The sequence below is a fragment of the Vicugna pacos genome, chromosome 9, assembly GCF_048564905.1.
Source record: "Vicugna pacos chromosome 9, VicPac4, whole genome shotgun sequence".
Classification (NCBI taxonomy): domain Eukaryota; kingdom Metazoa; phylum Chordata; class Mammalia; order Artiodactyla; family Camelidae; genus Vicugna; species Vicugna pacos.
Genome location: NC_132995.1, coordinates 25,039,572 through 25,061,035, shown reverse-complemented (window position 1 = coordinate 25,061,035; position 21,464 = coordinate 25,039,572). Strand labels below are relative to the sequence as shown.

Here is a 21,464-nt window from a genome sequence, read left to right as displayed (position 1 = left end):
AAAGTTCAAATGAACTTCATCAAATGAACCTTATCAATGAAGTTTTCCCCAAATACTGTAAACAAAAATATTTTGGCCCACTGGTAGTTACCTATAGCAGCTTACCTATTAAACTTTCCTAAACTCTTAAAAAAAATAATAGTCAAATCCCATACTCCCTTATTCCTCTTCTTTCTCTTCAGAACACACATTATCATCTTTTAACTATATATTAACTTGTTTGCTTACCTTCTGTCTTCTCCACTAGGATGTAAATTCTGTGAAGGCAGTGATTTTTGTTTTGTTTATGACTATATCCCTAGCCTTGAAAAGTGCCTGACGCATAGTGAGTCCGTAATACATATTTCTTGACTGAATGAATATATAGACATATTTTCTCCACTATTTTCTTCTCACACAAATGGTTAGATAAACTTATCCAGTCAGTTTCTCCGCTTACTGTACCACTGCAATAATATAAGCAAAACTGAATGTTTAAATGTGCTAATTTACATGGAAGGGTGTGACATGACAGGGTTCGACAGGTTAGCAGTGGGGCTATATGACCACGTACATCATAGGTATATGTATATAAATATATGTATGTATGCAAACACATACAATAGGTATATACATATATACCATATACAACCATGCTGCCCCATCACTAAACAACCTAGTTTAGGAAGCGCAAGGAATTTAGATTGTCCAGTGATCCAAACCCCTGAATTTTTTCTTCTCAGAATGTAACACAAAAGAACAAATCTGACTCCGTATTAGATCTGTTTCTTTGGCTTTAACCCTGTGCCCTGTTTTCTAGGCTTAGTCTTGCTACCTCTGCACCTTTTGTGAAAGAATGTTGCCTTTAGCCTGAAATATACAGGAGAACCTATTCTCAAGGCTCTGGCCTTTGAGGATATTAACACTTTTGCACTTAAGATAACAAGTTGCAGAATAGAAAATAACATTTGTTTTGTTAGAGGTTTTACAAGGGCACCATGACCTGACCCTCGTGGATAGCTACAAGAACAAAGAATTCCTACACCAAGAAGTTTGAAACAACCAACCACATCTCCTCCCTTTTCTAGTATAAAAGGAGCCTGAATTCTGACTCGAGTAAGATGGTTCTCTAAGATGTTAGTCTGCCGTCTTCTCCATCTGCCAGCTTTCAGAATAAAGTTGCCATTCCTTGCCCCAACACCTCATCTCCTGATTTACTGGCCTGTTGTGCAACGAGCATAACAAGTTTGGACTTGGTAATAAGAGTACCAAGAATCATCAATTCTAATGGACTAACATCCTCATGACAAGGGGACTAACTTCTGTATACCCTGAAAAATATTTCAACTGGCATCACCTGCTCTCTACATTCAAAACTAGGTAAAAGGCAGAAAGCAAAACTACTATATGAACTGCCTGAATCATACCTACAAGGCTGTCTAAAATAATGGATTACATAGTTCTGTATTCAGCTAGCTGTGAACAATACAAATGGCTTTAAAAATACCGTAGTTCATATACTCTTTCCCTAGTCCTTACCCACCTCCTCCCCACACAGTTACATAAGTATTCCAAATAAAAAAGGAAAAGAGAAAGAAAGGAAAGGAAAGAAAGGAAGGAAGAGAGAAAGAAATGAAGAAAAATTAAACATCAGTATAAGACTGGCAGAAATCTAAAATCCAACTTCAAACTTCAAATCATTTGCCTAGCGAGGGCAGCCCTCAAATGCACTGTGACTCAGCGTTTTATGGTGCCTGAGACATGAAGTGAGATAAAGGTCTTGTTCTCTTCACGGCATTAGCTAAATTTGGAGCTAAAATAAATGAGCTACCTTAAAAACACAAAGTCAGTGGCTGAAATGTTACAGTGTTCACAATGACACAGGTTTGACTCAATATGTGATGACAAAGAGGAGAGCACATGTCAGTGGGAGCACACCGAACTGTTCTGAAATCAATTATTAGATTATTATTGACCTATAGTATTAGCAAATAACAATGCTAACTACAATTAAAATTCAGAAATGGAGAAAATATTGTAACTAAATGAAAATAAAATAAAAATATGAACTGTGGTGACTGATTTAGAGTCAGGTAAAAACTAACTTAAAGCTAGGAAGGAAATTTACCCAGATCTTCTTCAACAGAAAACAGAAGCTAAAATTGAACCAAGGGAAAACCCTTGCCAAAAAAAAGAAAAAAGAAAAGAAAAATATTAAGTAAAACGCAACAAATAGAAAAGTCCAGCTCTTTCTGACTCCTTATGAACAGAAAGAAAATAAGGTGAAAATATAATAAACTACATGAAGGTTACAATAAAGACAATGTTTTCAGTTTATATTCTCATGTGGACCAGGAACTAATGAAGAAGAGACTACAGTAACTGGCAAGCAGGGAGAGTTGGATAGCTGAGATCAAGAAGAAAAAGAAAAAACTTTCTCCATTGCCTATGTGAAATAGGCAGTGGAGGAAGTTGGGGTATCACTTGGCAATCCAAGAATTTAAATACTAAAGGCAACAAATAAGAGATGTGGAGACACCTTATAGGCAAACGGGCAAAAAACAGTTGCTAATACTCGGTTTTAGCTCCTGTTTTTAGTACTCTGTAAACATTAGTTCTTTTAATCCTCAAAAACAAGCCAGTGATAAAAACACTATAAAACCCCATTTAACACATGAAGAAACAGTCTCAGAAAAGTAACTTGCTCAAGGTCACATTGTTAACAAATGGCAGAGCCAGGCTACCAACCCACACACTCTATCTCCTCCACAACTTTATACTGCCTCTTATGAACGTCTCAAAATGTGAAAAGGAAGTGGGAGAATTGAAATTAGGCCTTTACTGCATTCAAAACCAGACCTTTATATTGCCTCTTATGAGTACCTCAAAATGTGGAAAGGAAATGGGGAAACTGAAATTATTGAAGTCTTTACTGCATTCAAAACCAGACCATCTGCATTCAAAAACAGAAGAGCGAATTGCCCCTAAGGAACCTAAAGCCTATTAATGGAGTTCTTTCAGCAAAATACCACTCAAGTCACACATCAGACCTATCTACAAAAGGCACAAGCCAACGGTAGTGGGAACTCAAAAGGGACAGCAGTGTTCACCAAGTTGTGGAATCAAGGAAGACTTCACCAAAAGAGCATTTTGGATAGGATCATGACTTTACATCAGTTACTCCCCAGGGTTTTCAAGATAAATTTCAAACTCCTTGGCATGGCACTTAAGGCCCTCCAAACTAGGTCTGGAGACAAAAAGGAAAAAAAAGAAAAAGAAAAAGAAAAAAACCAAAAACAAAACACTAGGTCTGTAGAAATGCCAGGGAGAAAGGATTATCCTAAGTGAGATGCTTATACTGGAGTTTTTATTACCAGTTCAGGTTCCAAAGGATCAGAGCATCCTATTTTCCCCGTTTCCATAAACTCTTAGTGCACTGAAGGCAAGCACTGCAGCTTATTCTTTTTTTAACACTCCTCTCCACCAGTCCAGGCCTCCATACGTCTTAGCATGTGGCAGGTGCATGCACAGCAAACATTTTCTGAAGCGAGTATAAATCATGGGAGACAATCACCAGACGACTGTGCGCCCAGCCAGGCTGCCTGCTACCATCCAGACCTCTGGTGTTGACTAATTTTAAAGCTACCAAGTCAGAGACTTAAACACACGATCCAGATACCACAAACCAACTGTGAAAGGACACAAGATAATTGTGAAAGTCTAAACATGGATTAGGTATCGCATGAAGGAATTCCTTGCATTACATGTGGTGATGTGGTTATGCCTTAAAAAGTCATGTTAGACACACAGACTTAAAAGAGTATTTATGAACGAAAGGGTTTCCCTTAAAACACTTAGAGTAGGCAGTATGGCGGCGAGGGGGAGGATGAAACAAAATTGGCAAAATGTAGCTAACTGCTGTATCCTTCGGTGTAATACACTACTACTTTTGGTGAATGTATGAAAATTCCCTCATATAAAACATACACGGCACACACACCCAGGTGCTGTTTTTCATCGTAAGCCCCGAGGGAACCAGACCCAGAGGGTCCACCTGCGGCATCTCGGATTCTAAGAACGACCTCAGCGAGCACAGACCGATTTTCTCTCCCGCCGGACTCCACGCTGACCGAGGAAGCGGCCTCTTCATTCTTTCAGCACCCACTATAGATGCCTTTGGAGAAAGCTTAAGTCCTGGAAGGCGCCATGCAGTTAGTTCTCCCGGTTTCCACGCTGGACACTGCCCGGCGACCCAGTGCCTCAGAGGCAGCGAGGACCCCTTCGACCCCCTCACCACTCGCGAACCCTACAACTGCCGCTGGGCGCTCGGGGGCGGGCTCCGCGCAGTGACGTCACGGCGGGCAGTGCGTCGGGTCAAAGTTCAGCCCCGCCCCCGTTTCCCCCTCGCTGTCTCGCTCGGCCTGTGCTGCCGCCGCCGCCGCTGTGGGCCCGGCTCCACTCCGTCTGCTCCGCCGCCTTCCTCTGTGAGCGCTGCCCGGCCGGTCGCCATGGCGAACGTGGCCGACACTAAGCTGTACGACATCCTGGGCGTCCCGCCCGGCGCCAGCGAGAATGAGCTAAAGAAGGTATTGGGGAGCTGGCAGGGTGTGAGGGTCGCGGGCCTGTGCGGCTGGGATCGCCAGGCCGCGCTACGGAGCGGCCCGCGAGCCGGCGGCGGCGGCGGCGGGCCCAGGCTGGGGCCGGCGGCGAGACCGGCCTGCTGCGGGCCGCGCACTCCGGCCTCGGCTGACCTTGGGCCGCCGGCCCCGCCCGCCCGCCCGCAGATGCAGCAAATAAAACCCACCCCTGCGCAAACACGACGAAAACGCTTCCTTCCTCCCTCTCTTGGCGGGTGCCCGAGGCCGGGAGCTCCCGGGAGGCCGCTGCCTGCCTGGCCCTCCCCTCGCCGAGGTCACCACCCTGGAAAAACAGGTTGGACCGAGGCGCCCAGCGCATCCCGGTCCCGGGAGAGGAGTTGTCTACGCCGTGGACGTCGGCACCCGAGCCGAGTCGGGGCTGGGTCTGGGCCCTGGAGGGAGGGTTGAGGCCGCCCTCGCCGGGTATCTGCGGATACTTGGGTATGTTTCCCGAGAGCCACGGCCTCAGGAGAGGGAGTCTCCCTTGCTCCCTTGCCCACTGACCCTGAGGTAGCGTGGGTCTGGGTGCATTGTTCTGTGGGCAGGTAACCTAAATGTTCTGTACCCACTTCAGGAAGAAGCCGTGGGTCCCAGCCAAACACCTGAGTGTACGCTGACTAAAAATAAGTAGAAGGCCTCATTATCGCTCCTTGCGATGCTGCAAATCTTTCATCTCAGGATTTCAAAGCACGTGAGGCGTTTGATTAAGCCCCACAGCATCTTCATGGGGCTTAGAGTATCCGGATTTGTAAGCTGAGAAAAATGAGAATGCTCGTTAGGCAGTGGGACGGGTACAGTTGAGAGTAAAAGGACTTCCTGTTACCTTACCGGAAATGCTCGTCCGTATTACATAATTCATGGGTCTGTGAATGAACGCTTAAGTGCTTTTTATCTGAGCCACTGGTATGTATGTCGCTTCTCTAAGGCTGAGGTCACTCCAATCAAGACCCCAATCAATCCACCATATGAAAATAAAACATGGTTTAGGAGCTTATCTTGGCTTTTTCCTGATGTTACAATGAGAGGAGCCGTCATGGGCAGGGATTCTTACCTTAGCTTAATTTTAATAATAGTGATTTTCAGCTTGTAAAGCTGAACAATCATTTCTCTTTAGAGTTTATTGGAGTCTTGTTCTGGTTACCGGCCATCAAAGGCATTTGACAATAGTGAAAATGTGGAATTTTTCAGTGTTTCTCTCTGTGGCTTTGTTTCATTGTATCTGGCTTCAGTGTAACCTATTTTCAAGTGTAACTACTATCTGCTTTGTTATATTAAATTAGTAAACAGTATTAGGATAGAAAATGCCTGAGAATAAAGGACATTTTTGGAAGGTTATGAGTTTTAGAACATTGCTTCTCAGAAAATTAGTACTCGTATCTTTTAACTGGTCTTTGTATGTAACTTTTTTTTTTTATCTTTTATTGAAGGCATACAGAAAGTTAGCCAAGGAATACCATCCTGATAAGAATCCAAATGCTGGTGACAAAGTAAGTTAAGATACTTGAGACTTTTTTCAGTTTTAAACTTAAATTGCCCTTCTTGAAAGGAAAAAAAAAAAGAAAAAAAAACAGAATGTTGTAGAAAAAGTCCATCTGTGCCCAAAGAACCAAATTTTTATGTCAAGAGTATTTTGGTTTTGTGATGGGAATTACAGATGGGACATTCTGGCCTTAGTAGGTGGTAAATAGGACCAGAATCAAACCAAAGGTAATTTGTGGCTTTCTTAGAATTAAATGAATCCTAGATTCTTATCGCCTTTCCCCAGTCTTCTATTTGAAAATCCAGTTTTCCTATTTTTCTTTTCTTTTTTTTTTTATAGTTCAAAGAAATAAGTTTTGCATATGAAGTACTATCCAATCCTGAAAAGCGCGAGTTATATGACAGATATGGAGAACAAGGTCTTCGGGAAGGTAGCGGCGGAGGTGGTGGCATGGATGATATTTTCTCTCACATTTTTGGTGGGGGATTATTTGGCTTCATGGGCAATCAGAGTAGAAGTCGTAATGGCAGAAGAAGAGGAGAAGACATGATGCATCCACTCAAGTGAATACCTTTTTTCTTTTTTAAAAAAAAATTAAGAACTTTTTTCCAAGTAGAAGTACTCAGTAGAAGAGAGAAAAATTATCAAAAGAAAAATTCTGTTCTTTATCAGGAAAAAAAAACCCTTCCATTTGCTTTGCTGTTCTCATTGGATGACTAAATTGAGCTGAATAACCTATTTTACTAAGAGATCTTAAAGGATGATTGATGTTTTTACAGAGTAGGATGATGGTTTTGTTATATGCTTCCGAGGCTGCTTGTTTTTAAAAATTTCAGCTGTGGAGATTTTTTTCTTTGAAGTAGTTACATCTTCCTAGTTACTTTTTATTTAAAAACTTACAAAGTGAGTGACTGGCTAGTTTGTTGACATGTTGTAGTCACTCTTTACTTGATCCTCAGTGTGAGCTCTCCAAAATTGGTTTCCATGGAGGTTGCTGGCTCCAAGCCTGACATTAACCTGCCAACATATGATAGATGTCTGAACTCGGCCTTAGTCTGTGAACCCAAAATGAAAATAACTTTTATTTTGCAAAATTTGTGAAGTCTTTTATCTTGTTAATTTTTCATGAACCAATAATGGTTTTACTAGTAAATGCCAGAGAATGAAGTTCAAGTGTTTCTTCAAAATATTTTATATTATCTAGTTTATACATTTGAGTAGGTAAGAGGAAGTAAAGCGTAATTTTAAAAAATTTTCCAGTTACTGCAACATTTCATTTTGGTGGCATTATAATACTCCATTCCATGATTTTCTATAGGAGAGTACCAGTTTTTTTCCATAATAAATAGTGCTGCTGTGAATATCTTTATATACAGCCTTGTCTCTCCTTGGCAGAGATTCCCGGGCACACATCAGTGTTTTGAAGCTGATAAATAGAAACTAAATTGGCTTGTAGAGGATTCTGCCAGTTAGTCCCATTGATGGAGAGTGTCAGCTTTGCTAGACCCACATTTTTCCTTCCTTTTGCCATGTTTATTGAAATGAGGATTTTTCTGCCCTCTTAGATTGTAGTGCTGCATACTAATTGCAATTTAATATGTTAGGAGAATAAGACCTACGTATCATGCGAATGGTTAGGTTAAGGGTTCTTAGGAGAAGTATAAAAGACATGCAACCAAGGGCTTTGGCCTAAGGTTAAGCTGTAGGTAAGCAGTTGTTTGGAACTGCTGGTAATGTTTTGACCATAAGTATTTTCTTACCCTGCCTGGAATGTATAAAAGGGTTAGCTTAAAAATAACAATTCTAAGAAAGTTTAAATGCTTATAAAATAGTATAGATGTGTTGCAAAGTACTTTTAACTTTTTTATTTTAAACTAAATGTTTACTACTAAAGGAGATTTAAAAACACAATGAGAATGTAAAACCAAATTAAATGCATTGCTTCCAAATCTAAATGAATAGTATTTTTGAGATTTTTGATATACATAGATTTTTTTGAGGTTAATTTGGAAATGAATAGTCCTCCAATTCAAATATGCTATGTGAATAAAGGTGAGTTGGGTTTTATCAATTGAATATTTTTAATAAGCTTTTTAACTTGACTATCTTGGGGTCGTAGACTCCTTTGAAAATTTTGTAAAAGTTGCTCAAATATACAATTTTGCTAATAATTCACTGAGTTCCTCAGACTCTAAAACTTGTAGGCTCTCTTGGAAACCTGTCCTCTGTCACACACTGTAGATAAGGCCACTTTTTTTTTTTTTTGAGACAGGCAATCTGAGTGCCTCCCATAAGTTGTAATATAACTGTGTAGCCTTTCTGAATTGTTCTTGGAGGGAGCAGAGGTTTATAGTAGGACATGGACTCTGGAGCCAGGCTGCCTGTGTGATCTTGGGCAAATTACTTAACCTCTCTGTACCTCAGTTTTGTCCTGTAAAATGGGAATAATAATTGTACCTCTTTCAGAGGGTTGGATTAGGTGGAGGGCTCTTGCCTAAGGCCAGAAGTTGTGATGCTTGAGTTGGTGCAATTACCAGAAAATGCAGCACAGCAAATTGCTAACCTGATCCTTTAGGATCCGGCTTTGAGCACCACATGTATTGTTTATAGCCATAAAATCTTTCTGCTAATTTGAGCTACAAAATAAAACTTACTCAGTAGACTAATGTAAGAAGCTCTTGAATTCTTTGTTTAAAAGGCTATAGTGGAATTTGCTCTATCAGCTATCATTTGTGTCTTGTATTTAAGAGAACTTGGCGAAACTTGAACCTAATTCTTTTTTCTCCAGAGTATCTTTAGAAGATCTGTATAATGGCAAGACAACCAAACTACAACTTAGCAAGAATGTACTCTGTAGTGCATGCAGTGGGTAAGTATGTGTTCTGGCTTATGAAATAAACTTCATCTGTTTCAGTGGCACATTGAGTTGATGTCAGATAAAATTGTTCATGACTTCAAACTGACTGCCCAACCCAGAACATTTTCTGATATCTCTGAAAGTCAGTTTAAATACCAGTCATTGGTATTTAAATACCAGTCATTGGGAGGTTGAAGATGAAGATGAGAAGCACAATTCCTGTTTGTCAGGGCCTATGTGGAAAAATCTAATACATACTTTCGCTTGCTTTAGCCAAGGCGGAAAGTCTGGAGCTGTTCAGAAGTGTAGTGCTTGTCGGGGTCGAGGTGTACGCATCATGATCAGACAGCTGGCTCCAGGAATGGTACAACAGATGCAGTCTGTGTGTTCTGACTGTAATGGAGAAGGTATGCGTGCCAGTATTTCTTTGCTTTTATGTTGGAGTAGATTGCAGAAATTGTAGAGGCTTACGGTTTTTCTTTTTCAACGTGTCTTCATATTCATCTTACTAAAGATACAGAGAGTTCCAAAAGAAAAATGCAAAAATAATTTCCTTATGCATAGGCCCAGTGAACACAGAATAACAGTAAATTTATATTATATGTAACATTTAAAATAACATAAGTGTCTTTTCATTCCAAAAAGATGGGCAAAGTCTTTTGTCCCTTTATATTTTAAATGGTTTTATTTGATAAAAGGGAGACAGCAAATTGTTCAGTTCTCATTCTGATAAGTAGAGGATTTTTACTGTAAGCTTTAGTTAGCTTTTGAGCATAGATAATTGGCATTGAAGCTTTTATAGAAGTAAATATTTTAGGTTTTGTTGGCAGAATGATTTCTGAAACTACTCCTCACCCTTGCACCTTTAGCACTTGTATAGTGCTGCAGACGATATGTGAACAAGTGGGCATGACCATTTTCTAGGTAAACATTACTTACAGAAATAAGAGCATGCCCAGTTTGGCCTGTGAGCCTTAGTTTGCCAACTGTTGTTCTAGAGCAGTGCTATCTAAAAGAATTTGTCTGTAATAATGGGAAGGTTCTGTGTATGCAATTTCTAGTGTAGTAGCTGCTAGCCACCTGTGGTTGAGGAACTGAATTTTAATCTTTATTAATTTAAAATTAAAATTAAACAGCCACAGATGGCTAGTGGCTACCATATTGGACAGCACAGTTATAGAACATCCTTTTCCAAATTATTTCTGAAAGTGAAAAGGTAACTTGGTATATATGATATTCTCCTCCTGAGAGTCTCAGTGCATTTTACCTTATTAAAGTTGCTAACAATTCTCACCATCAAGAAACCAAAGTTTTCTGAAATTTTTTTCCCATGTGCCATTATCATTTTAAGGAACTAGTGCTTTACAGAACATACTCTGCAGAAGCAGTGTTCCTGAAGTCACTGTACATGTCATCTAAGCATAAAAGTGTGCCAATAATCAGCCTTCAGAAATTGATGCTATTTTTTTCTCAATATACATACAACTTCAGTTTTATTTTATTATAGCACTGATCAAATGACTCAGAATAATACATAGAAAGAAAAAGAAACTGTTGTCCTAAACATGGTATGAAGGTACTCAGTGCCAGCTCTCATTGGTTTTGGAAATTTTCAGTGGTCGTGTACCTAGATAAAGGGAAGGTCCATAATAGGACACCTGAGGAGGGTTTAGTCTGTGAAATACAAAAGATCTGGGACCAACTAGGCAAGGTAATAATGAGTCTAAAAGATACTTAAATTTTGATTTGGGTTGTCTCTGTCCATTGTTAAATTCATGTGAAGCTAAGACTGGAAAAATAAAGCAGCTCTAGCATCTGACCACCTGTTTTGTTTGCTTGATTCTTAGGCTTTGTTTTAACTTTAGGAAATAGAGTCAGGAGCTAAGAAAGTATTGTTTAAGATACATTCTACTCTGAGACAGAGGAGACTGGGTAGCTGGATCCGCTAGATAACCTGCAGTAAGATGTGAGTTTTTGTTACTAAGAATGTTATTTTAAACAACTTGAGGTAGCAAATTAAAGAAGTTTAGAAAATTTATTTAGTGAATAAAGTGTTATCAAGATCTATCTTACTTAAGAGTACATTATAGTACCCTTGCTGGAAGTTTGAACGACTTCTTTTTCCAGGAGAGGTAATTAATGAAAAGGACCGCTGTAAAAAATGTGAAGGGAAGAAAGTGATTAAAGAAGTCAAGATTCTTGAAGTCCACGTAGACAAAGGCATGAAACATGGACAAAGAATTACATTCACTGGGGAAGCAGACCAAGCCCCAGGAGTGGAACCGGGAGACATTGTTCTTTTGCTACAAGAAAAAGAACATGAGGTAATTTCCTTTTTTGTTTGTTTTGTTTTGTTTTTGCTTTAGAAGACCAGAAAAGGGTCTTGTGTGCAAGGTACAGGTTAAATCAGTTTGGGTTTCCTGGAGCAACACTGAACGTAGATGAATTTGTTGAGTAGTTAAGACTGCATTCGTGAGAACTGGCTTGTTTAGCAGACCAGCAAAACAGGTGCTGTCAGTAGCACTGTAGGAGTTGGTCTTGATCCTAGCTCCACCATTGACTGGCACTGCAACCTTAAGTAATCCTGTTATCTCTGTACCCCAGTTTCCTTGTTTATGAAAATAAGGGGGGACCAGGTGACCTAAGGCAGCTTAGTTTTCACTGTGAAACTCCTTTGATGGGTAGTGAGTGAACAGGGCTTTAGTCCTCAGTACTGCTCTGTTGATTCATTTTACTTTGGGTGTGCATGTGAGCTTCTTGAAAGAATAGGTTCTGTGGTTTTAAAAACATTTTATTTTTGAATTTGTGATTGAATGTGTATTATATCTGTTATGTACAAGGCAAACTGAACTGGGCTAACGATGTGGCCTGGTGTGTGTTATTTTGATCATACATACCATTGCATCTGTATTTTTTAATGTGCAGAGAGTTTACTGTAGGTTTTTATTCATGAAGAATGTATCTGAAGCTTTGGTGTAGTCGCCCACATTCTTGAATATTGAAGCATTTGACAGGGTTCAGGCCCAGAAGTTGATCACATTGCCATTTCGAGTTCCTTTGAAAATCTTTAGGTCACAAGTCAACCACGTTTTTTAGTTTTAATGTTTTTTCCCATTCAGTGGTGGTTTCTACAGATAAGTAAAATTTTAAAATCACTTCAAGAATCTTGTAGAGAATAGAGCTATACTGAGATGCAGATTCTGGGAATTTGATTAGATTCATTCCCTCACTAGATTGTGACTTGCTTTTCTATACTAGCCTTTCTCAAGGTGTACTAGTCAAATTCCTTGCCTCAACAAAGCTATAAATTGCTATACATCTTGGCCCTTTGTGAATATTGCCAAACCTGCAAATGGCAAGGGTCCCTAGATTGCTTAAAAAAATGACAATTTCTAGAATTCTGCCTTAGTGTTGTGGGTTGAAATATTTGTAACTCTTACAGGATTGCCTTTTAACTGGCATTTTAGCCACTCCTTATTTGCTCAATCTTACCTTCCATGGACACTACCATAAAAGGCATAAAAGGGAGGAAGATAGAGAGACAGCCAGATAATTGAAACATATATAGTCTGCTTGGGTATCAAGTAAACTGTATTGTGAGATCGTACAAACCACATGTGGATATTTTCATTGATACATCATTGGAGTAGTTTGAGAGCAGTTATCGAATGATGTCTGGCAGTACAGCAGTGGGAGGGTAGTGAGGAAGTTAAGAAGTAATGTTTATTGGGGTGAGGGGAGACTGAAGCATTGGAGGTTTTTGTATGTCAGACTGATGGTGAAAATTTTTTTTACCCCTAAGTTCAATCTCTAATGTTGTTCTATAAGTATATTGGGATTTTAAAAACAGAAATAACTAGTCTTGAAGACAAGGGAGTTAAGTTCTGGCTCCCATTTATTAGCTTTGGCCTCTCTGGGCTTGGCTTTGCACACTTAAAAAAAGAGTCCTCCAGATGGATTCTGTAAAATAAAATGAGATAACTAATAACTGCTTTCTTTCTTGGAGCCATGGGGGAAGCATTTGGAAGTCAGTCACCTCTAAAATTATTGGCAGTGGTGGAATTGCATGGAATTTCTAACAGATAGCAAATGTTACTGGTTGTCTAAAGTAGAAGATAGAAGATGATAAAGGTTAGAATGAAAGTTCAACTAGTAAGAGGTCAAAGGTTGTTCCTTCCTGGTTTTTTGTATTTTATGAACAATAGAGTAAAGTAAATTTGAGCCCAAGATGAGATTTAGGCATCTTGTTTAATTTATACCACTGAAAATATTCTTAACCTTCTTAAGAAAAATAAACTAGTTTGAACTAGTTCACGAACAAGCTTATAGTTATTTTTGTTTGGGGCTTCCTCTTTTTTTTTTGCTCTCAACACTTGTGTTGAAGGAATTGTGAGGCCATGAGATCAGGGTGGGTACTGTAGCTAAAACAGTATAAATCTTCTGATCAAAAAAAATTCAGTTTTGAGAGTGCTGAGTATGTATGTATAGGCACCTTTCAGTACAGGCGTGCATGTGTTTGGTGATCTTGCTGTCATAGTGCAGTTACACAGCAAAGAGCCACAGTATCTGGTGATGTTAGTCTCCTCTGCGCTCTGTTTTTCTATTTCAGAAATTTTTGTAACTTCTAAGTGTTATGCTGTGTGGTTCTTAGTCGTCTCTCCTCATTAGTCTTGTTTTTCAAAAATTTCCTGGCCATTCTTACCTGTTTGTTCTCTGTTTGAATTTTAGCATCAAATTGTCTAATCTAACCACCCCTCCTGCTGGTCCCTTCCTCCCAAAAAATCAATCCTGTATCATTTTTTATTGGAACCACTTTAAGTTGAGCTGTATCCAAGAACATAATATCCCTTCTTGCTCCCTAAATATCCTTTGGTTAAAGATGGTTCTTGGAACAATAGTAGGATACTCAGAAACACTAGCATTTTACAGTTGCAAAAGCATTGAAAAGTCCTGCCTTAAAGAAACATTATTGAAATTAATTTTTCCACCCATTGTGAGAGACACCTGCATAAACTTGCATAGATAATATATTTGCAGTGAAGTTATGGATTGCAGGGCCTGGCCTCCATGGTTTCTGATGCAGAGGGTATGGGATGGGGCCCGAGGATGTGCATTCCTAACAGCTTGCCTGGTGCTGCAGAGGTTGCTGCTCCAGAGCCACTGTCAAGATGATGGTTTGAGATTTAACTTCCCTTCATAGGTAGATTTAGGAGCGTAATTTAGGAAGAGAGGGTAACTTTCAGATTTCCTCTCCCCTGTGAATGAACCAGCCAGCATTATTCTTTGGAAGAGAGACTTGTATTGAAAAAAAAATCTAGGTGACCTTTCACTGCAGTTAATTTTGTTTCAACTTAACTTTCAGAAGTTAAGTATAGATATTTATAAATTCTAATAAGCAAAAGTTATAAGTTGGGCATTTGTGAAATTGGATGTGTTTTTTCCTGAACGTTGAAAGCTCAGACACTTTTTTGTTTTGTTTTGTTTTGATTTTGTTGGCGGGAGGTAATTAGAATTATTTATTTATTATTTAGTGAGGGTGCTGGGAATTGAACCCAGGACCTTGTGCATGCTAAGCACATACTCTACCACTGAACTACACCTTCCCTCCGACACTTTTTTTTTTTAATGCTTATTGAGTAACTTTTGCATTATTTAGTCTATAGTCTTAATAGTGTAATAATAAGCCAGCGTTAGCATTTGTTATTTGATTTACATTTATCTAAGCAAGTTTTGAATTTGAGGTGAAATAAAGCTTGTTTGTACATGTATGAAGCATGGGGTTTGAGCCCCTTTACTGGCTGAGCATTCCTGATTCAGTTTTATGTTGAACTTGGACCTTTCCCTCCCCCTGTTAGGATTATGTCTGGAGGAGACTCAAAGGTGATTCTATAGAATCCCAGTGGGCCTTCTACACTTTTTTGCTCAGAGGCAGGGTTAGGAAATGGGCCATAATTGTACAATATGCCTGGTTTTGTTTTTGAAGCCTCAGCTGTGCCTTATGAACCATTGTTTTCCCAATTCCATTTCTTTACTGATAGAAATTTCTGGCATATTAATTGAAACTAGCTAAATTTCCTTATATAATTTTAGGGAATTAGGGATGGTGGCAGTTTGGCTTTTGCAGCGAATGGTAGAATTAAGGTTTTGAAATTGATCCAAGGAACATAGCACAGCAGACTGTGCCTCCATAATTTTTTAAAGGGATGTTTCTCGTGTGCTTTATTTGTAGGTGTTCCAGAGGGATGGAAATGATTTGCACATGACATATAAGATAGGACTTGTTGAAGCTCTGTGTGGATTTCAGTTCACATTTAAGCACCTTGATGGACGTCAGATTGTGGTGAAATATCCCCCAGGCAAAGTAATTGAGCCAGGTACATCTTGATTTCTGTCTAATCCAAGATTCTGTGTAATTTTTTTACAATAGATGACTCTCAAAAGAATACTAGTAAGCACCTTTCTTCTTGGATAAAATTCTTAATACTTTCCTCTTTATTTACTGGAATAATAGGATGTGTCCGTGTAGTTCGAGGTGAAGGAATGCCGCAGTATCGTAATCCCTTTGAAAAGGGGGATCTTTACATAAAGTTTGATGTGCAGTTTCCTGAAAACAACTGGATCAACCCAGACAAGCTTTCTGTAAGTGGTCTCTAAATTTAGGCAACAGATGACTTAAAGTTTAATGATAATTGTGTTTCTTGTTCACCTCCCATTTGTTTTTAGTGCTAAGACTGGATCACGCAATTTGTTAAATTTTACCTTTTAGATATTTGAGTGGTGAATAAGCTGTCCTGTTATTAAAGCAAAGATAGCTGATGTAAAAGTTGATGGGGCTAAGCAGGGAATATAGTAAAGGAGTAAAGCAGACTGGGTGTGAGGTAGTGATGGGAGGATTGGGGCTCCCTGGAGAGCAGATATCTCATCTGAAGAGGGCAGTTCCCCAGCTTAGCATCTGCTGATCCACGCAGGAAGGCATGTCTGGTGTGAAATTTTCTAGTGTTTAAATGTTGGCAACTAGTTCCAGTTTTTGTTTTCTAAGCAGTAAATGAGTTGCACAAAAGGTGTCTGCAGATTTGGTCTGTGGGTCATCCATTTGTGATCTCTGGCTTATAGTACAAAGATTTTATTTTAACTGTCAGAGAAGCATATACAGTGAATTATATCAAAAAAGAAGTTCATGATCAGTGAAGACACCTTCCAACTAACCTACTTTTTGTTTCTTTTAATGAAGGAACTAGAAGATCTTCTGCCATCTAGACCAGAAGTTCCAAACATAATTGGAGACACAGAGGAGGTAGAGCTTCAGGAATTTGATAGCACTCGGGGCTCAGGAGGTGGTCAGAGGCGTGAAGCCTATAATGATAGCTCTGATGAAGAAAGCAGTAGCCATCATGGACCAGGAGTGCAATGTGCCCATCAGTAAACTCTGCAAACAAATTGCACAGGTGGATTTTGTTTCCACGTTTGCCTGGTTTGTTTTCCGCAATCCAGCTGGAGAGAGTCTGGAGAGATGAACTGATGGACATCTGTTGGTCTATGTGTAACTTTTAAAATTGGTATAGTATCTACAGAGTGTATAATTTAAACTAACCACAAAGCTTTACATCTTCATTTTGACTGTTCTGTAGCAGAATAAAGCACTTGAAAGGAAATAAGACTCCCTTTCACACATGGGTTATAAGTTTCAATCCTGGTATCTGTGCTTGATTTTTATCAGTTTTGTGTAGATTTTATGTTTCATATTTTAAATTCATATCCCACATTGTAAAGTTTGTGTACAATTTGTCCTGAAGCTTTGTGTTTGGCTGCACCTGCATAAGCTGCTACAAATAGAATAAAGAATTTCATAGCCTGTATCTATCATTTAGATGCATGGAAAAAATGGGCTTTGCACACAATGGGTTTGGAGCTGACTGGGAACAATGGAAAAAAGTAACATTAGTTGAGTTGTGGTTGTAAAATTTTTCAGTTTTTTTTTTCCCCTTTCTTTTCTTTTTTCTTTTCTTTTTTTCTTTTTTTTTTTTACCATCTTGTGAAAGGTTTCTGAAATGCGATAATAAAAAGCAGTTGATGTAAATTACTCTTTGTCTTACATTTTTAGAAGGAAGAACATGTTTTGAACTGTAAAGTGTATCCTTAAACTGGAGAATGTATCCTTAGTTCTGCTTCTTAAACAGCCCTTAAAAACCCATTGGTCTGAAGCTTATGCCTCAGGCACATGCCCATTTTATAGTTCTAAAAGGCAAAAGAAAGTTTGATAATGTTGGTAGAAACAGGCTTTATTGGCTTCAATTAATGCTTTGTAGAGTCAAGGACATCTGAGTTATGTAACTCATAAGTAAGTTATGATCCCGAGCACTGGGGCCAGGTTAACCTAGCCTCTGTATCTCCCCACTCCACCGCCTTTTTGAAAAATAAGGTAACAGCAAATCAACATTAGAACCATGTCTGCATAGAACCTGTTAAAATGCTCTGTTTTCATTAAATGTTAAGTTAAAGATTCTCTTGTCTCTATTAAATTGAATATTTGAGATTGGGGGAAGCATTGATTATTACTACTATTTTACAGAAAAGTAAGACTGATAGGCTGGTATGAGAAAAATCAGGTAAAACTGCTATGAAAAGGATGTATCACTCTTTCATCTTTTATTACCCTCCTTTCATTCCCAGAGTAGGTATTTTTAGCACACACTTTAATTTTAGGGAAGAGACATCAATGGCACATTTTACATTTGTAAAAGAACAAATGAGAGAAAACTGAAAACTAAAAATTTAAAATGTATTATGCCATCCCTGGGCCTAATTGTAGTACTTGTAGTTTATTTCTAGGTGGACTAGAACCTAAATGAAAAACAAAAAAAAAAAAAGGGTGTCCTGGCATCGATCAGGGCCTGTAAGTTTTAAATTATTGCCCTGTCCACTCTACCTCCATTGTACAAAATCTTTTACAACCAGCCTGGGCAAGATGCAACAGCATAGTAGTTTTGTATTCAAGGTTACTTCCTCACAACCACTTAAAGCATAAGAAATGCAGTGGCAATACAAAGTTTGTAGCCTTTCCAATAAAGGTTTATAAAACAGTTGTTCAGTGTAGTTTTTCTTTCAGTTCTACCCAGGCTTTTTGACTACAGTAGGGAAAGCCATGTGGAAGGGAATAAAATCTTTTAAGATCTGTTATTTAACTCAGTCTACTGGCTCTACTTTGTAGGGCATCTGTCTGGAGAATAAACATACAGTATCACCAGTACAAAGAATCTTGTAACAGCTTTATTGAAATATTCATATACCATTAAATCTACTTTTTTTTAAAAAAACGTGCAATTCAGTGGTTCATAGAGTTTTGCAATCATCACTGCTGATTTCAAAACATTTTCGTCACCCCAGAAAAGAAACCTTAAATCCATTGGTATTTACGCCCCATTCCAATCCCCAGCCCCTGGTACAATCACTAATCCAGTTTCTGTTTCTAAGTATTTACCTATTTCGGACATTTTCTCTATAAAATGGAATCACAGTATATGTGGCCTTTTGTGAATGTTCATTTATTATGTTTTCAAGTTTCATCCCTGTCAGCACTGAAATAGCATCACTTTCATTTTTATGGCCAAATAATATTCCATTGTATAGATACACCATACATTGGTTTGCCCATCCATCAGCTTGTGGACATTCGAGTTTTTTCCATTTGAAATAATGCTGCTGTGAACATTCATGTACAAATTTTCATGATATGTTTTCAATTCTTCAGGATAAACCTAGGAGTGGAATTGCTGGGTCACCTGGTTACCTTAATCTTTTAAAGAACTGCCAAACTTTTCCCAAAAAACTGCACCATTTTACAATTCTACCAACAATGTATGAAAGTTTCAGGCTTTACACATAACTGCCCACATTCGTTACCTGATCTTTTTAATATAGCTGTCCTAGTGGGTATGAAGTGGTTTTGATTTGCATTTGCCTAATGAGTGATGATGTTAAGCATCCTCTCATATGCTACTGGACATTTGTGTGGAGAAATGTCTATGCAAATCCATTTCCCGTACTTTATTCAATAGATTTTCTTAGTGTCTAGCCTATTTCTGTTCCAGGATGCCATATTACAATTAGTTACATTTGCTGTAACAGTTGTCAGATTTTCTTTGTTTTTGGGTGATGACCTAGACAATCTTGAAGACTGTCAGATATTTTACAGAAATAAGGAGCAGTGTAGTATTAATGTTACTTATGTAGAAGTTGCTTCTAACAGTACGAGCTGCTGGAATGAACCAGTATAATGTTTAAAAGAAGAACCTGTTTCCTCTACTCAGCACTTCTGATACTACCTGGAGTTAATGCAGACCCCACAAGTTAAGGGCTTACTCCCACAAGGTTGCCTCGTCTTCAGACACCAACCAAGTACCAGGTTGTCATCTGTACTTCTGACCAACTGGTTATAAATCAGGGGTACCCACAACCCTCTCCTCAGGTTCAGTGGTTTGCTAGAATGGTTCATAGAACTCAGGAACACTTTACTTACTAGAGTACCAGTTTATTGTAAGAGATACAACTCAGGAACAGCCTAGTGGGATAGGGCATAATCATTGGCCATTGATGACTGAACTCAGTCTCAGCCCCTCCCCCCTACCCAGAGGTCTAGGGGTTGGGCTGAAAGTTCCAACCATCAACCCTCTTAGCATATGGTTGGTTCCTGTGGTAGCCAACCCCCAGGGGAGAGGGCTGTGCAACCCTCCCTTCAGGAGTCACCTCATTAACATAAACCCAAGAATGGTTGAAAGGGGCTTCTTACGAATTAAAAAGACGCTCCCTTCACCCCTATCAGGAAATTCCAAGGGTTTTAGGAGTTCTGTGCCAGGAATCAGGGACAAAGACCAAATGTACTTTTCTTATGCTATCCCAGGATCATAGTGTTACTTCAGTGAGACACTTAAGCACAACACTGTTGTGTGTTGCAAACTGTAAAGACGTGTGTAAAAGTTTCTAATAGTCCTACTTGCATGAATGAATCAGTAGTGTTATTTCAGTGAAACATAAACTGCTCCCATCATCTGCCCACCTTTTGCTTAGTTGTTTAATTCCAATATACATATATGGTAGTATCAGAATTGTTAGCCCATGCCCCCATAGGAAAAACTATCAACCACAGTACAGTGCTAAGTGTAGTTTCTTTTACCTTTAATCTTACAGACTCCATTTCCAAAGTTACTTAGGTCAGCACCCTCCCCACACCCGCTTCCGCAAGATTGTTTCTTATGTTTGTAATGCAGTTAAATTGTGTGGTTGCATTCTACACTCTGTCCTAGGAACAGTCCCACCACCACCCCCTAAATGATTTTTTTAATCTGCATACATTAAGGGTCACTTTGTGCTGTAAAGTCCAATATGTCTTGACAAATGCATAGTGTCATGAATTTATTAATACAGTGTCATACAGAATAGTTTCACCTTCCTGAGAAAATCCCCTGGACTTCACCTATTTAACTCCTCTCATCTCCCCCTCCTGAAACCATGACTATTACTTCTTACTGTTTTTCCTTTTCCAGAATCTCATATAATTAGAGTCATACAGTATGTAGCCTTTTCAGTCTGACTTTCACTTAGCAATATGCATTTAAGATGTGTTCATATCTTTTGTGGCTTGATTGCTCATTTCTTGTTATTGCTGAAAAAGATTCCATTTTATGGATGTACCACAGTTTATTTTTTTTCCCCTTGGTTGTCTTCACTTTCTTGATAGTATCCTTTGAAGCACAGTGCTTTAAAATTTTTATTAAGTCCAATTTATCTATTTTTTTCTTTTGTTGCTTATGTCATATACAAAATGTATGGCACTAGAGATGAACTTCAGTGTTCACTGTGGTATATAGTAGCTGCTTTTTTACATACAACAGGCTCTGGGAAGTACACAGGACATTGTAGATCTTATTTGGTAATTGATAATTTACTTGAGAAGCCTACACAAAGTTACTATTCAACAATAATATCAATTATTTCTTATGTATTCGCCCCAAGTACTGATTATACTCACCCACATTCTTTTTTTCTTCCAATTTTATTGAAATACAATTGATATACACCGCTGTATAAATTTAAGGTGAACAGCATAATACTTTGACTTACATTGATCATGAAATGATAACCATAGTAAGTTTAGTGAACTTCCATCATCCTGCATAGATAACAACGTTAAAGGAATCGAAAAAAAGTTTTTCCTTGTGATGAGAACTCTCAGGATTTACTCTCTTTCATATGTAACGTACAGCAGTGTTAATTATACTTATCAGGTTGTACCTTTCATCCCTAGAAATTATTCATCTTCTGACTGGAAGTGTGTACCCTTTGACTGTCTTCATCCAGTTCCCATTCCCCCTCCCCTTGCCTCTGGTAATCACAAGTCTGACCTCTTTGGCTCTGAGTCTGTTTGTTTCTTTTTAAAGTAGAATTGACCTACAACACCATGTTAGTTCCTGGTACACAACACAGTGATTTGACATTTTTGTACATTTCAAAACGA

General features: G+C 38.8%; 1 protein-coding gene across 1 annotated transcript; it reads left to right on the top strand.

Moving 5' to 3' along the window:
- The first annotated feature begins 4,355 nt into the window (after positions 1-4,355).
- DNAJA2 (DnaJ heat shock protein family (Hsp40) member A2) lies at positions 4,356-18,036 on the top strand. Its single transcript, XM_072967298.1, has 9 exons — positions 4,356-4,565; positions 6,044-6,103; positions 6,436-6,659; positions 8,885-8,965; positions 9,227-9,360; positions 11,081-11,277; positions 15,183-15,327; positions 15,465-15,592; positions 16,185-18,036. Exons 1-9 carry the CDS (start codon positions 4,488-4,490, stop codon positions 16,374-16,376), a joined length of 1,239 nt encoding a protein of 412 aa, XP_072823399.1. The 5' UTR covers positions 4,356-4,487; the 3' UTR covers positions 16,377-18,036.
- The last annotated feature ends 3,428 nt before the right edge of the window (positions 18,037-21,464 follow it).

Excerpts from the sequence above, each read along its gene's own strand:
- DNAJA2 (XM_072967298.1), top strand. The coding sequence starts at position 4,488 with ATGGCGAACGTGGCCGACACTAAGCTGTACGACATCCTGGGCGTCCCG. Across the intron at positions 4,566-6,043 it reads GCGAGAATGAGCTAAAGAAG|GCATACAGAAAGTTAGCCAA; the intron begins GTATTGGGGAGC and ends CTTTTATTGAAG. Across the intron at positions 15,328-15,464 it reads AGGCAAAGTAATTGAGCCAG|GATGTGTCCGTGTAGTTCGA; the intron begins GTACATCTTGAT and ends CTGGAATAATAG.